Source organism: Malaclemys terrapin, chromosome 18 (genome assembly GCF_027887155.1).
Source record: "Malaclemys terrapin pileata isolate rMalTer1 chromosome 18, rMalTer1.hap1, whole genome shotgun sequence".
NCBI lineage: Eukaryota > Metazoa > Chordata > Testudines > Emydidae > Malaclemys > Malaclemys terrapin.
The window spans coordinates 17,412,931-17,428,268 of NC_071522.1; the positions used below are offsets into that span (position 1 = coordinate 17,412,931).

Below are 15,338 nucleotides of genomic sequence, written 5' to 3' on the forward strand. Positions count from 1 at the left end.
GTTGGTACTCATATGGCTGCTCAATACTCAAAATGCCATTTTAACCTAGTGTAACCGGACATGGAATCCTGCAGGGCCTCACAGAATTGCAAAACACGGACATGTAAGAGAACCCTTAAGGCGTCACCTATTTGCTCTGTTTGTCTTTTTAAATTGGCTTGACTTTTAAAAGCTGTTGTGATTGTTTTGCCAGGGAAAGTGGGGGAGCTCAGCATATCAGCTCTGGTCACCTTTACTGTGGTCTCCTGGCATGGTTTATGCAATAAACTTGTACAATATTAAAATTCCACATTTCCTGCTGTCAATGTTATTTTATGGGATTCTCTCTCTAGGGCAGGTGGAATATGAAGACTCCAGGACAGTAGCCCCTATACAGCTGAATTAAATGACTTGCAGGAGATAATTACAACCACTCCTATTAGGAAAGAAATTGTGCCGGGCATTGTAAAAAATTGCCCAACTTTTCGTTCTTGTGTTTGAAATTGGTCTGTAATTTGTTGGCTCTGCTAACCAAAGCATTTTATTATCTTTTTAAACCAGATGGCAGAATGTCCCTTCTGTGTGTGTGAGAGAAGAGAAGGTGGCAAAACAGTTTGTCCTGCCCTGAGAAACACTTCCAAAGGATCAGAGGGGTAGCCGTGTTAGTCTGGATCTGTAAAAAGCAACAGAGACCTGTGGCACCTTTAAGACTAACAGATATATTGGAGCATAAGCTTTCGTGGGTGAATGCCCACTTCGTCGGATGCATCCGACAAAGTGCGCATTCACCCACGAAAGCTTATGCTCCAATACATTTGTTAGTCTTAAAGGTGCCACAGGTCTCTGTTACTTATAAAGGAAAAACCTGCATGGTCAGCACTATGACTAAGCAAAGGCAAAGAGAAGTCTATTCTTATTCCGTAGGGCAATTTGGAAAATTGAAAGGGCACAGTCTGGGTGACTAATGGTGATTTAAGTTTTTAGATGATAAGGTATAAAATCAGACTGCTTCTCAGAATTTCTTCCCTCATTATGATTATGGGCCTAGGAGACCCAGTCGCAGATCAGAATCCCTTTGCACTAGCTGCTGTTCAAACAGAACAAAATTTTCCAGCAAAATGATTTTTCAACAGAAAATGTAGTTTCTGCAAAATCCCTAATTTTTAAAATTTTCCAATGGAAAATCAACATGAAATATTTCATTTTGGATCAGTTTGACCTGAAACTAAATAATTTGGTTTGTTGAACTGACACAAAATGTTTTGTTTAGAGTCTGTTCAATAGGGAGCAGCATTTCCCAAAGTGTAACATTGCCTCATGGAAGTTGCGTTTTGGATGTTTCGTGTCCTGTTGTTCCCTGTAGGACACAATCCAGCCACAGAGCCTATCTCCATGCACTCTCCTCTCTGATAGCTATGTACGGTGCGTCATGGGAGTCAATCACTACGGTGCGTCATGGAATGTGCATTGAAGCCTGACGCTTAGGGGACCATGGGGCATGAAGCATTCAGAACTAGAGCTCCCATGAGGCAGTGCGACACTATACACAAATGCAGTTTAATGTTGACCTGCCTCCCAGTGAAACGTTTTGTTTTGCAAATACTGAAACTTTTTTTGTTTTGATCAGAAATGTCCAAAACAAAACATTTTGACGTTCCCATATTGAAATTTTTGAGAACTTCTTGTTCTACAGAAAACTTCAATATTTTGACCTTTCATCATGGTTCAGGATGGGGGGGGTGTGGGAGGTCAAAATTTCACTCAGATGGTTAGCACTATCTGGGCAGCTAGAAAATTGGGCTCCTTTTGTTTGCTAGGACCGATTTTGAAAGCAATAATTGAAAAATGTGCGGGCTGATTCTCTCAAGTTTCTCTCCCGCTCTTTCCCCCAAATTAGGTTTCTTTTGGGCACTAAGTACGGAAGCTCTGGTGGCTTCGGTGACTCAGCAGCACCTACACTGCCTTAAATTCGTAGCTGTGAAATTCTCGTGTTGTCCTTTGGAACGTAGCCTCTGGCTTCCTTCAGTCCCTCCATTTTCCTGTGCTAAAGAAGAACTGTGCTGATCACTTGTTCCGTCCATTGAATGCCCGTGTGGCCGTGCAGCCATGGGGTAGTGGTCAGAGGGGCGGATGAGCATCAGCAACTTTTCTTATTCTTGCTGTTGATTTCAGTGAGAGCCAGGTGCCCTCCACTCTTTGACCTGAGTGGCAGCTGAAGGCTGGGAGAGGGGTCAGGTAGTAATTATTTAATGATAGTAAGGTGTTGAGAGTCAAGAGGTTAAAGATTCATAACTGTTAAAACACACATTGTCAACACCACATGTCAAAAGATACAAAGTAAATATCCCTAAATCAAACTCTTAATTTCTCAAGCAACATTTTTCTTGCTTTGCGTATCTGTTAATTTTGATGGTTAGCGATGAAAATATTTTTTTCGTTGGTTTGCGTGTGTATGGTGAAATGAACATTTGCGGACATTTACTGATAAAAATCGGATCCCTCCAAGCCTAAGTGTAACTATTTGAAGGGGATGAAGTTAGGTTAGGAAACTCATCACAATAAAAAAGTCTCTGCCTCTGTTACTAGTAAGACCTGATGCTATTAACTGAAAAGTTGAACAAGTTTAATTTTTTTTTGTCGTTTACTTTTTGCATTTCTTTGAATGAAAATAGACAATGGAAAATAGATGAGTTGGTTTCACTTCCTGGTTCTCATTCACCAGCTCTGTGCTGTTGCTGGTGTATGATGATGTAGAGTTCATAATCTAGGTTTGAGTCACCTTTTACTTTATCCGAACCCAGCCTTAATTTGCAGTTAGAGTAATTCAAGCACATTTGGCTGAAATCACTCCATTGAACTTACACCAGAGACAAATTTGGTCCATTAATTGGTATCAGTGAGCACCAGGGCTTGGAAGGAAAGCTTGTGTTTGCTGTCAGTTACCTATTTCAGTGCTTCACTATTAACAAAAACATCAGGCTGAAGGCTAGGGTCGTGTCTCTCAAGGCCCATTGAACAGAGATGTGACTCAATCCCTTAGTCTGCTTTGAAAATTTCAATCAAAGTAATTGGTATTTAATTACATGGACCTTTGATTTTTATTTTGGTGAGCGAACAGTTTAGTACTAAAAGTGGAAGGAACAGCCTATTGCTGAGGGAGTTGATAGGGCATTGGAATGGGAATCCAGAGATCTGGCTTCTATTCCCAATTGCCATTTAGCTGCTGTAGCCACCAGCAAGGCACTTCTATCTGTGTGTCTGTTTCGCTTCTCACTATTGGTCTGTCTTATCTATTTAGATTATAAGGTCTTCAAGGCTGGGATTGTGTTTACTATGTGTATGTACAGGGCCTAGCACAATGGGGTCCCAATCTTGATGCCCAAGCACTACCATACTATAGATAGTATTCATTCTTTGCTGGCTTATGAAATCTGGATTCCACAGGCTGAATTCTACTTTGTGACACTGATGCAAACCGAGGAAGTCAGTGAGCCAAAGCCCCGCCATCACTCCCCCAGCTTAACCTATGATATGAATCTACTGAGAAACCAACTTTTGAAAATGCAGAAAGGTTTGTTTGCTCTGGAAGAGTTTGACAAGCCCTGAAAAGTCCCATCCCTGCTCTCAAACAGCCATCAGCTTGCGACTCCAGTATGCACATTCTAGTCTTCCTCCATACAAAAATACCTGTTACTGCAGTTTGGGGTTTTTTTAGTGAACGTTTTCAATGCTGGCTGTTTTTGTTCATCCTATGTTAGAAAAGCGTCTGACCCTCAGGTTTATAGCTGAGCTTTCTCAAGTTCAAGAGTGTTTGGATTTGTGTTTGTGTTTCAGACTCCTCTCTGATCTGGACATTACCTCTGTCCTCTCAATTCTCATCTTGCAGTGTTTATCCCCACGCCCACTCTGCCCTTAAGTTTTATGGGGAGAACTCAGAACTCAAGTGCACTGAATACTTGTATACCACAGCGAGTGTAGTATAAATACCGAGCTAGACAGTGCGTGAGCGTGTCTGGCTTTGTCATATTACCTATCTTGCTCAGTTCTACTTGCTTCCTCCACAGAAGGAGAAATCGAAGCTTGTGTGAGATGTTTTTGTTCATTCCTTTCAAAAAAGATTCTTCTCTCTGAAATGTGTATGCAGTTGTGAGTCACCAGTGCTTTGCTATGAAATGAGAATTCATTCACTGAATGCTAATGATACTTTTTTTTTTAAAAAAGAGACAGAGCGTGAGAGAATGAACGCCCTGGCTACCGCTGAGAGAGAGTGATCCAGCCATTTGCATGAAAAATTCAATGCATCTTCGTCCTCCTCCACAGTGGAAGCACTGATACTTGTCTGGGCTGAAACTAACTATGCTTTAGTGGACCAAATATGTACTGTGGTGACCCTCTAGACCTCTGCACCTTGGTGCATCCCTTTCTGCTTTCAGGAGCTGCCTGAAACATTAATAATGTGGACCCTGGTGTAAGATGGTTTCCCAGCTCCCAACCCAGGCTGAAATGTGTGCATGCAATTAAATTAGAGCGCCCAGTCTTACGGCCTTTTGACAGCAAGTGGCAGGATCTAGGGAAAGTGGAAGAATTGGGATGTGCCTCTTGCCCTTCCCCCAGATCACACAGTTTTCCTTTGTCCTCCCTTGGGAGCCCATTTGCCATCTGGACCGTATTCCCCTGCCTTCATCATTATTAGTTAGAAGTACTTTGTCCTGCTGGCTGTAGGGTGGCAAACTATGGCAAGTGCAGGCTGTGTAGGCTCCACCAGGCTTCTATGTAGCTCTGTCAAACGATGCAAAATCCCATAGAAACCTTGACCGTGCACTGCGGGGAAGTCTGGTACAGTCTAGCAGAAACCACTGTTCTTCCAGATCCCCCTTCTCATTACAGGGCTGTCTGCTGAATATAGAGAAAAATCTAAAAATGGGTCAACCTTAGATTGTGTTTGCTCCTCCCGGGCCCCAGGTGTGAAATGCAACAGGGAAAGTTATTGTAACCCCTTGATTGCCAGAGAGAAATAAAAACGTTAAGGCTTTAAAATTCATTGTCTTTAGACTTCCCAGAGCTAGAAGTCAGTGCTCTGTGTGCCATTGGAAAGCTGGTTTTCTGTTAGACTAAATCCCTGAGGGAACTGGCACATGAAGTGGGCAAAAGTGAGTGATTAAATACATTTATAACTCAGCTCTGCAATTTATCACTTGGATGTCACCTCAGCATTTATAAGCCTGTGCGTGCCTGTGCATGTATGAATTGAAAATCATCTCTATGACACTGATTTCCAAAAGTAACGAGGGTTTTTGGGTGCTGGATGAGGTGTTTTGAAGGTGCCAGAGTGTGGGTGCTCATAAATTTCTGAAAACTGGGCCCTTTTCATATGGCTCAAGTAAGGCACGCAAAATCACAGGCCACTTGTGAAAACCTCGGCGTGTGTGTGTGTATATGTGTATATATATATATATATATGCCAAGATTCATTCTCTAATGCGTGTGCATGCATATAAATATATAGATTATAAACAAAATAATTTTCTTGTGGGTGGGAGTATATAATTGCAACACATAATATTGCATAGCCCTATACCTACCCCATTATTCCATCTGAGTGTGGAAACATTAGACTATTAATTATGTCTGAGTCCTGAGGGAACTTCCTTTCCTGTTGCATTATTACAGTTAAATATTTTCACCCTTAGGAATATGTGAGAAGTCTCTGAAGCTTGTAGTCTATCCTGTAAATCTTCTGAAATCACCTGATAAAGATTAGGAGCTTTTTTCCTTTCAGGCTTTTATTTTCACCTTGGGACAGGTATCAGCTTTGCTTGCCATGATTAAGATGCAAAGCTTTGCTTTGGTTGAGAGATCAGTCAGGGGCTGTGCTCCTTAGAACTGACAGATTTACCTTGGAATGGTGGAACAGCAGGTGACTGGTTAAAGCCGGAGAAAAACCCTGGATTGCTAAGGGAGCTCAGGGCATCTGTTGAATGAGTATTTGTAGGGGCCCAGAAGCGACTGATAGTAACGTCAGTGACCTAGCCAGTTGTAGGTATTGCAAGGTGGGGTTTAAGTGTAAAAAGAGGGGTGGGAGAAAGGGCTGATGACCAAATAAAATAGTCAAAATATATGGTTGGAAGATACTGGAGAGCAGTCTATGTAGCGAATACTGAGACCAGTATAATTAGTGACTTATGCAAACTCACTGGTGTTTAAGGTTACCTTATCCTTCCATGCCCTGTTTGGCTGTTCATCCACTATTGTATATAGTCAAAATGCTAGGCTGTGAGCTCTCTGGAACTCTCTTTGTACTACTTGTTTGTACAATGGCTAGCATGATGAGGCCCTGATTTGAGACCTCTGCAGTAGAAATGATCAATAATAAAAGTGGAGGTTGTTAGCACCAGCTGGCGTTTGTATATTCCAGGCATATCAAAATACTAGTGAGATCGGTGGAGAGATAGGTGCCGATCTAAAAAAGAGAGCAGGGACACTTAAACTATTTTTCCAATAGTCTCAGCATTTCAGACCCAGAGGAATCGTATTTATTTCGAGCATCATCCAATCCTCTGGGTACATTAAATATATATAGGACCAATATCCAGAATTCAAGAGCCAGCTCCACCCATGTAGGTACAACTCTTCCCCCCACCCCCAGCAGATGCATCAGAAGTCTTCCGAACAATGGGCTTTCTGCCTAATATCTTTCCCTAGGAGAAGAATTAGGAAGAACCTCTGCAAAGGGAACCTTCCAGGGATCCTCCTTCCAGCAGGTTGTCTCCTGGGAGGAGCAATCTACTCTGAATCTTCCAAGCATATGCTGTAAAAATATAAGGAAAAATAGGCAGCAGCCGTCCCTCAGGGGGAGTAAATTCTGGTGAAGTCTGTGGCAAGTGTTCAGAGCTGTTTTTAAAAAGGAATTACTTTATGGGTTAGTTCTGATTCATTCATGGCATGTGGACATGTGTACTGGAGAGACTTACAGGGATTTAATCAGATGCCAGTCAACCAGCCAGGTGCATGTGGGGAGAATGGAATTCTCATTTGTATTTATTTCTCAGGAGGTTGCAAGTGTTCTAAAATAAGTTGAGGAAGGATGGTCTTGAAGTCAAGGCACTGGCCCAGGCCTCAGGAGATGTGGTTCAATTCCTGGATCTGCCACAGACTTACGATGTGACCTTGGGTACAAAAAGTGTCTCAGTTCCCCTCCTGTAAAGTGATGATAATACTTCTCTGTCTCACAGGTGTGTTGAGAATAAAATCCGTGTGCATGTGTGAGATACACCAATGATATGCTAAAACCCAGACAGACAGAGTTTTATATATGACCAGAAGCTGGCAAAGGGCCTTGATGCTGGCAATGGGACTCCTTTCTGACAGATGGGATTTTGAAACGTGTTGGTCTAATTCTGCTCCCATTGAAGTCAATGGTAAAACTCCCACTGGAGCAGTGTTAGGCCAACCTTGAGTTCTTTTAAAAATGTCACCTTTATCTTCTCCCTTGTACTCAAAGGAGGGAAAAACACAGAACTAGTCTGGGAAGGAAAGTATAAGTGACAGAAATAAATAAATAAAATGAATTCCCTTCTGATCGGTTGACCTTCCTCCCCCTCCAGACAAAGGCAGACAAGCTACGTACTTTGTTAATCTCTGAAATGTTTAACCCATATAGTATGTTAAAATATAATGCTTGTGAGAGGTACTGTAACTGACAACTCTTCTGATGTGGGACTGTTTTCAGTACCAGATGGATTTCCAAATGTCTTTCCGGCCATCAAGGTTTCAGGCGAATGAGGGTCTATTCAGTGTAATTACTAGTCTGTCAGGGAATGTGACTCTTTCTTGGATAACAGGGAGTTTGGGATAATTTAGGTTGAACTGTATGAGCAAAGTGAGGGCTAGGCAGTTTAGTCTCTTGTCAGAGTTGTCAAGTTTGAAAGAAGATGTGTATTTTATTGAAATTCAGTAACCTCTGAGTAATTCCAACCCTCTGCTCTGACCCCTTTGCCTTCGCCTGGCTGCACTGTAATGGGGAAATGGAGACTGGTGTTCTGTTCTTTAAAACGAATGTTAGGAAGAGCAAAGGAGAAATGCGGACACTATTGGGAAGAATTATCATGGGATAGAAAAGGAAATGAATTCCAGTTTGGTCTCTAAAGTGCAAAGTGTTCTCCATGCAACCAGCGTCCTGGAGGCATCATACATCTCACCTCTCTTCCTTAAGATTTGTTAGGCTGTCTCTTGTTGTGTTTGGTACATAGATGCCTTTTTTGCACCCCTTCCAAAGTTCTTGGGGTCTGAGATGTGTGTATACATGAGAACATGTGGTTTTCACAAAGCTTTCTAGTCTAACCACTCAACTAGTTTCTTTCCAATGCTAAATTCTTGTCTGTTTCCAGATCAATAATATCCCTTCTTTTTCTTTTCTCTCCTACCGCGTCTGTTCCTTGGCATGTTGGTGGAAATCTGCAGAACTCCCTGCTGAAGAAGGTAGGTGGAATTATATTGACTCTGCTTTTTCTTTTTTTGACTTCCCCTTCGCTCTTGGAGCACGTCTCTAGGTATTCTGGGAGGGAGCTTAGTGTCTGCTAGTCCCATGGAGACTGCTGGGAAGCTCACAAGGGACCTGATTCAATGCTCATGGGAATATTTTGCAGTGGAGAGAGTTGGAGACCTAAGAGCATCCCCAGTTACATAAAGGCAAAACTTACCTGTATGAGGTTTAGGAGGGGAAAGCAAGCTGACTTCACACTCTTGAGTGACGCTGTCTAGAATCTTGAGCTGAAAAATTGACCTTGAAAATTCTCTCATAAAGGAAGTTTTTAAACTTCTTGATTCTGGTACAGCAAATTATGGTAAAAGATCATTCTATGGAAATGTTTAAAAGTAGCTCCTACACATATAGAGCATCCTTACCTACAAGGCATCCTACACTAGACCAGTGCATATCTACTATAATAATAATACTTTACACTTACGTAGCACCTGTGGTTCCCAAAGTACTGCATAAAGATTATAAGCTTATACCCATTGTGCAGGTGAGTAAATTGAGCCCCCAAGAGGTTTAAGGACTCCCCATGTGTCACATTGTGAGTCAAAGACATTCAAAAATAGAATGCAGGAGTGCTGACTTAGGTACAGATCCTCAAAAGTATTAAGGTGCCTAACTCTCATTGGTTTCAATGGGAATTAGACTCTAAAATACCTTTGAGGACCTAGATTGTATCTCCCTGCTCGGACCGCTAGCCTATTGGCTCTCAGATAAAAAGGCATCTCTTGTACACTGATTTGTTGGGGATTATGAAGCAAGGGTGGTGCGATCCTTTTAAGTGTAAAAAGAATAGTTGTCTTCAGCACTTACACATCCTGTAAGTCGAGCATGTGCAATTTCCAACAATACATGAATGAAGGGAAGGGGGCTGAATGTTAGTCTCTTTAGTTAAAAACAAAACAAAAAACATGCAAACCAACTTAGTTTGGAGGAGGATCCATGTCTGCTGCTGATTGGTCAAATTTTGGCTGTGAAAATCCTTCATACTGTCCTTTGAAAGGTGAGTTATATTACTCCAGAAGTTAGAGCAATGCATCGCTCTGCAATGGCAGGCAGGGATCTCAGTTCCACTGAAATAAAAACCTTGGGCTTTTCAAAGTGTGGGTCTTTTTTTTTTTTTTTTTTTTTTTTAAACCAAGGAAACTTCAGGTGCATCAGTTTTTAGTGATCTCCCTGTGCACAGGGCCATTCTGTCTACTAGCCATCTGTGATCGCCACCAAGAAACACTGCCTTGTTTCTTGGCTGCCTCCTTCCATCCCCATTTGTCTTCCGCTCAGCCCCTGGCAAGGGCTGGTGGAGCGTAGCGTGATCCGGTCAGGCATCAGTATGGCTGCCACATGCTCACCTTTGGAGCTGAGCTGGCAATGATCCAAGTCCTGATTCAGGACAGCACTTAGCATATGCTTTACATTAGGCATGTGTTTCAGTCCCATTGACTTCACTGGGGCGTAGGTGCATAGTTAAGTGTGGCCCTGAATAGGGATGCTTTCTTCAGTCAAGCCCACAGTTAGTAATGCCAGTAATTCTAACTCAAGCGTGTCCAACCTCAAAGCAGAGCACAGCCCCCTTGCACCCAAGCAGGCTTAGTAGCTTGAGCTCTCCCAAGTTCATTTTCAGCATCTGCATAGCGCTTATGGTGCTTCCATGTTTTGTTTTGCTAGGAAAGTCCCTCTGGGAGCTGGTGCTGGAGCAGTTTGAAGATCTCCTTGTGCGCATTCTTCTCTTGGCTGCTGTTGTGTCATTTGTAAGTATCCTTGTCTCCTCTCTCTGTGTGTGATGCTCCCAAATAAACAAATACCAGTCAGCACTGTCTGTGCTCTAAAAGCAAAGATAGTGGTTGATGGCCCCCTCTATGCACTTGCAAAGGTCCTGACTGTAATGGAAGTGATGCTGCGTCAGGAAACGGGACTTGGGGGAAGTCTGTGCAGGTGAGTGAAAAGTACACAGAAAGGAGGTATGGGGTAGGACTGTCAGGCACTCTCTTTGGAACCCAAGGACCAGCAGCAGCAAGATCTGCTGCAACCTCAGAGCTGCAGCAACAGACATGTGACTCGGATAGCTAGGGGGCAGAGGATTCCTACCCCCAATATAAGTCTGCTGTGCCAAACCCACCGGAGCGTAGGGGATAACATTTAGCCCAAAAGAAGGTATGTCTAGAGAGTATAGCACTTTAATCAGAACAGGTATATGGGATGCTAAGTGACTCTAGGTGCTTTACAAAGCAGTTATACCAGCAGTGCAGAGACTGTGCAGATAACTGACAATAGCTTGCACCTAGCTTTGATATTCGGGAATATTGATCAAGCCATTCATGTTATCCCAAAATTTCCTGGGTTCTGTAAATTTCGCACTGAATTCTATTCGAGATGGGCAAAAGGACCTCAGGGGTATAAGTGCCACTAACTGAGCCACATGTTATATGTTCAGAGTTAATCCCAATAATATCCATGAAATTAGAAACTCTACAGCAGCTATGTACCTTGAAACTTGGCCATTACCAGGATGTCCCATTGAGTTTAATGATGATTTGGCAAATTTAAACCTTTTGATCCAGATAATTCATGCTGAAAATTCATGTCAGACTTCTAAAAAGCCACAGCTGTTTAGTTGCATATGTTTCACAGTGTGCTGTAATAAGTTCCTTCCAAACTAGTTCAATAACTGCCCAGTTAGAAGACTGCGAGCGCATTCATTTAACGTGGTATCATTTTCTACTGTACTTGTGGCTCTCTAGCTAGTTCCTGCAGAATAGCAAAGTACTGTGGTGTAGTGGGAGACAGTACAGTCTAGAGGACAAGGCACTGCACTGGGAGTCAGGAGACACGGGCTATATATCCAGCTCAACCACTGACCTGCTGTCTAATCTTGGATAAAGCACTTCATCTTGATAGTCATTCATTTTAAGGTCAGAACAGACTACTGTGATCATCTGGTCTGGGCTCCTGCATATTCTTCCCTGAAATAATTCCTGCTTCAAGTCCTGTTAGCTTTGGTTGGACTCAAGAATATCTTTCAGAAAAACACACATTCTTAATTTTAAAATGTCCAGTGATGGAGAATCCACCACAACCTTTGCTAAGTTGTTCCAGTGGAAATTTATCCTCACTGTTAAAAAATTGTGCCTTATTTTTAGTTTGAATGTATCTAGCTTCAACTTGCACCCATTGGATCTTGTTCTACTTTTGTCTGCTAGATTGAAGAGCCCTCTGTTACCAAATTTCTGTTCCCCATGTGGGTATTTTTACACTGTGATCAAGTCAGCCCCAGTTGAATTAGAGATCGCATTGTGCTAGATGCTGTACAAGCGAAATAAAATACCGTGCCTACCCAAGAGTGGACAATCTCAACTGCATGCAGTTCAGGAAATATCATTATAAAGGGTGAATACAGCACAAAAGAGCTAATAATCAGTAGGAATTTTAACAGGAGTGTTAAAATCCATGTGCTGGAGGAGCCACAGCAGAAAGTTATTTTGAGTTGCTCAGCACTTAAGTTAAGTTTGTCCCGTCCTCCCTCTGCCTTCGCCTCTCCCTGCCCGCTGGAAGTTCAAGCCCTTTGTATTGACAGATCCAAGAATATGAGCTGCTCCGATGAGTGAGCATGGCAGGCAAATCAGTACATTTATTTAACCACGTGAATGTAGAATTAATGTACAAGCATGTTTTTGAATAGGTGTTGAACAAGAGTAAAGGAGGATAGGATGTGTGTTTAAAGTAGTAGGCAAAGCTGCAACCAAAGGTCGGTTAATATGCAGAGACACAAATGACATGAATAGATGTGGTAGTTTTTGTGACAGCTGCAGAGGTTCTGCGTTCTCTAAAGTTCCAATTTAGCAATGCATTTAAGTATATTGCCACTGTAAGTATGTGCTTAAGTGCTTTGCTTTGCTGATTTGGGGCCTGAGCAGCCTGCCACTGAAGTCATTTGGGCAATCTCAGTTTTGAACCACTGAGACTCAACTTTTTTCTCTTCATTGTTCTCTTTTAATGGTCTCTTGTCCATTAAAACTTCCTTTTGCAGGCCATTAGCCTTGTGTGCAGACTCCAAGGCTAAGACAGAAAAAGCGCCTATAATCCTGTTGCGTACACAGATTTTCCCCTTATTTCTTGCTAAAAGTTCTAAGTTACTGCATGAAAAGATTATAAGATTGTATTCAGCATCTCCCATTGAGCCCAGCTGTGGCTTAGTAGGTGATGTTCTGCTGCAAGGCTTGTGTAAGAAACTAAATTCAGCTTCCCTTGTGAGTTGCGTGAAAACCGTTTTTTCTAGAATGGGTACAATTAGCCACGGAGAGTCTGTCTTCACTGCAGAGTTAACCTGGGCTCTTACTTGGTGGTTGTCCCTAACCAAGCTTCTGTCCCCACACAAAAACTTTTGACTTAAGTTTGGTGATGATTTCAACCTGGGTTAGCTGGCTATTCTGGGCTATAGGCAAAGCCTGAATGCTGCTTTTCACTCTGGCTGCTAACCAGTGGGGAGACAGGCTAAACCAGTTGAGTGATGATGGTCCTTCAGTGCCTTCTCACAATTCCCCCTGTATGCCCAGAACAACAGACAAGTTCTCCCACAATTCGTTAGGAAAGAATCGTATTGCGGCTCAGCTTACTGAAGTGCTAAGAACCAAGGGATGTACCCCTAGAAGGCCTTGTGACACATAGGGGAAGTAGAGATCCTCTGTGGCCTCACTAACTTAAATGTGGCATTATAGTGTGGCTGCTCACCTCTGGGCTAAGCTGGCCTGGGTGCCCTGATCCACGTGCCAAGAGTTAACTCTGCAGTGAAGACATCCTTAGTACCAGGAAAAGTGCACATGGGACAAAAAGAATGGAGGGTTGATCTGATCTTCTGCATAGCAGAAGATTCAATGACTTGTTCTGTTCTTCTATTCCAGTGTGTCAGGAATCTAGAAGGATGAGTGGACTGCATTTTTGGAAGGGTAGGAAAGTAGTAGTATGGGAAATTTTTGAAGCTTTACTTGTATACCTAAAAGAACATTTTTTTTATTATTATTATTTTTGGTGAACAGACATTTTCATGATGATGTGTGTGAACCTCTTTTTAAGTTGAATGAAGGGGTGGAAGTGGGCTGTTTCTCCTTGAAGAGCTGTCTATTGGAAGAGAGGGTGAAAGGATTTAGGACTGGGGGGAATGGACAGGGATTCCAGGTATTATGGAGCTCTGTAGGGGAGAGAGACAGAAAAGACTGTCAGGGATGCACCTTGGGCATAGTGGAAAGAGATGAACAGAGTGATTGGGTGCTGGACTTTGGGTCCCTGGGGGGAGATGCAGAGCTATTCTGCTGTTTCTCCCAACTAGCTGGATCAGAAGGGCCTATGGAGCTCCAGCTCTGGTACATTAAAGGCTTGAGTGGCTTTCTGAAGAAGGATCTAGAGGGAGGGATGTGAAGCCTGGCTGAGAAAATGCCCTTTTTTATGTTGGCAAGTACAAACCTGCGGCAGGGCTGTAGTTAAGAACACAGGCAGAGTGCAAGAAAGAGGGTGAGGCTTATTTTTAAACAATACCCGCTGGTGTGATGATGTGGGAAGTCTGCCTGTTCAAAGGTTGTGTGGGTTATTGGAGGTGAGACAGGGAACTTCTTATATAAGTGAAGCTTATTTTAAAATTCCACATATTAATCAACATTCCGATCTAAACAGCAGGGACTGAATCCATGCATCTGTCTATATCAAGGAAGGAGGAGTCCTGAAATTGTTTGCAAAATCTGTTCGTTTGGACCCTCTTACTTTGAAATAAAGCCTCTCTCTTGACAGTTTAATGTCTGGGTGTCTCAAAGCCACTTTATTGCTAGTCAGAGACATTACATTTTTAATTAAAAAATCCAGCATTTTACGTTATTTTTCTCCAGCTAGATTCTTGAGTTGGAATTTCAGCATTATGCCATCGTGAGTAGGAGTTGCTCTTACACCTGCTGTTAGCTTAGTCGAGCCTGTTCTGTTTAAAGAGCCTATTGATGCCAAAGTCATGAGTGAATGAGAGTTTGAGATATTGAAGCAAACTCCACCTTCTCACTGTTGTGAATTTTGTCCTGTTAGGAAAGGGATTTAATGGCATGGTTGAGTCTAATGTTATTTGGAATGTATAAATTTATCTTCTCTTTAAACCGCTACTGCAGAAAATGTTGTGATATCAGCCAAGAAGCCCTGACTGCAATTGGGGTCCCATTGTGGCACAAATGCATAGTAAGACAGTCCCTGTTCTGAAGAGCTTGTATAGACAAGACATCAAAGGGTGGGAGGAGAAACTGTGACACAGATGAGGGAAGTGACCTGTCGCAGAGCTGGGACTAAAACCTAGGTCGTCTCTCTCTCTTCTGTCTTTTCCACTAAACTATGTGCCTCCCCAAAATGTAGGGTGTAATTTACTTGACACCAATACCAAAATGTAGTATTTAATTGCTCTATACCTTAATATGGTGCGTCTTTTTGAGGATTTCAGTGTGGAAGTGTAGATTCTAGTGGATGTATGAATGGCTTTCGTTATTCTTAGCTATTATGGAGTACCTCTTCATCCATAGGTCCCAAATCACTTTAGAAAGATGGGTATGTAGATCATCTCCACCTTAGAGATGAGGAAGCGTCTTGCTGCTAGAGAAAAGAAATTTTAGACTGATTCTGGGCACCCACAATGTAGCTCGATGTCTGTGAATCATGACAGATTTTCTTTAATGACAGCTATGGTGGGGCCATGTGCCTTTCAAGTTGAGGTTTCAGCTGTCACTACAAGTGATCCTCTGAAAGCTTGGCAGGCTTATCTGACCTCACCCAAGCTTGTTTGGGCATGCAAGGAGATCCCATGGCT

The 15,338-nt window shown here is 42.5% G+C and overlaps 1 protein-coding gene across 3 annotated transcripts in view; it reads left to right on the top strand.

The window, feature by feature from the left end:
* The window catches only part of ATP2A3 (ATPase sarcoplasmic/endoplasmic reticulum Ca2+ transporting 3), a 140,391-nt gene that overhangs the window by 41,367 nt on the left and 83,686 nt on the right, over nt 1–15,338 (top strand). For all 3 annotated transcript variants that reach the window (XM_054008027.1, XM_054008028.1, XM_054008029.1), the window contains exons 2-3: nt 8,440–8,457; nt 10,181–10,263. In XM_054008027.1, the coding sequence (XP_053864002.1) occupies nt 8,440–8,457; nt 10,181–10,263 (101 nt within the window). The remainder of the gene's footprint in view (nt 1–8,439; nt 8,458–10,180; nt 10,264–15,338) is intronic.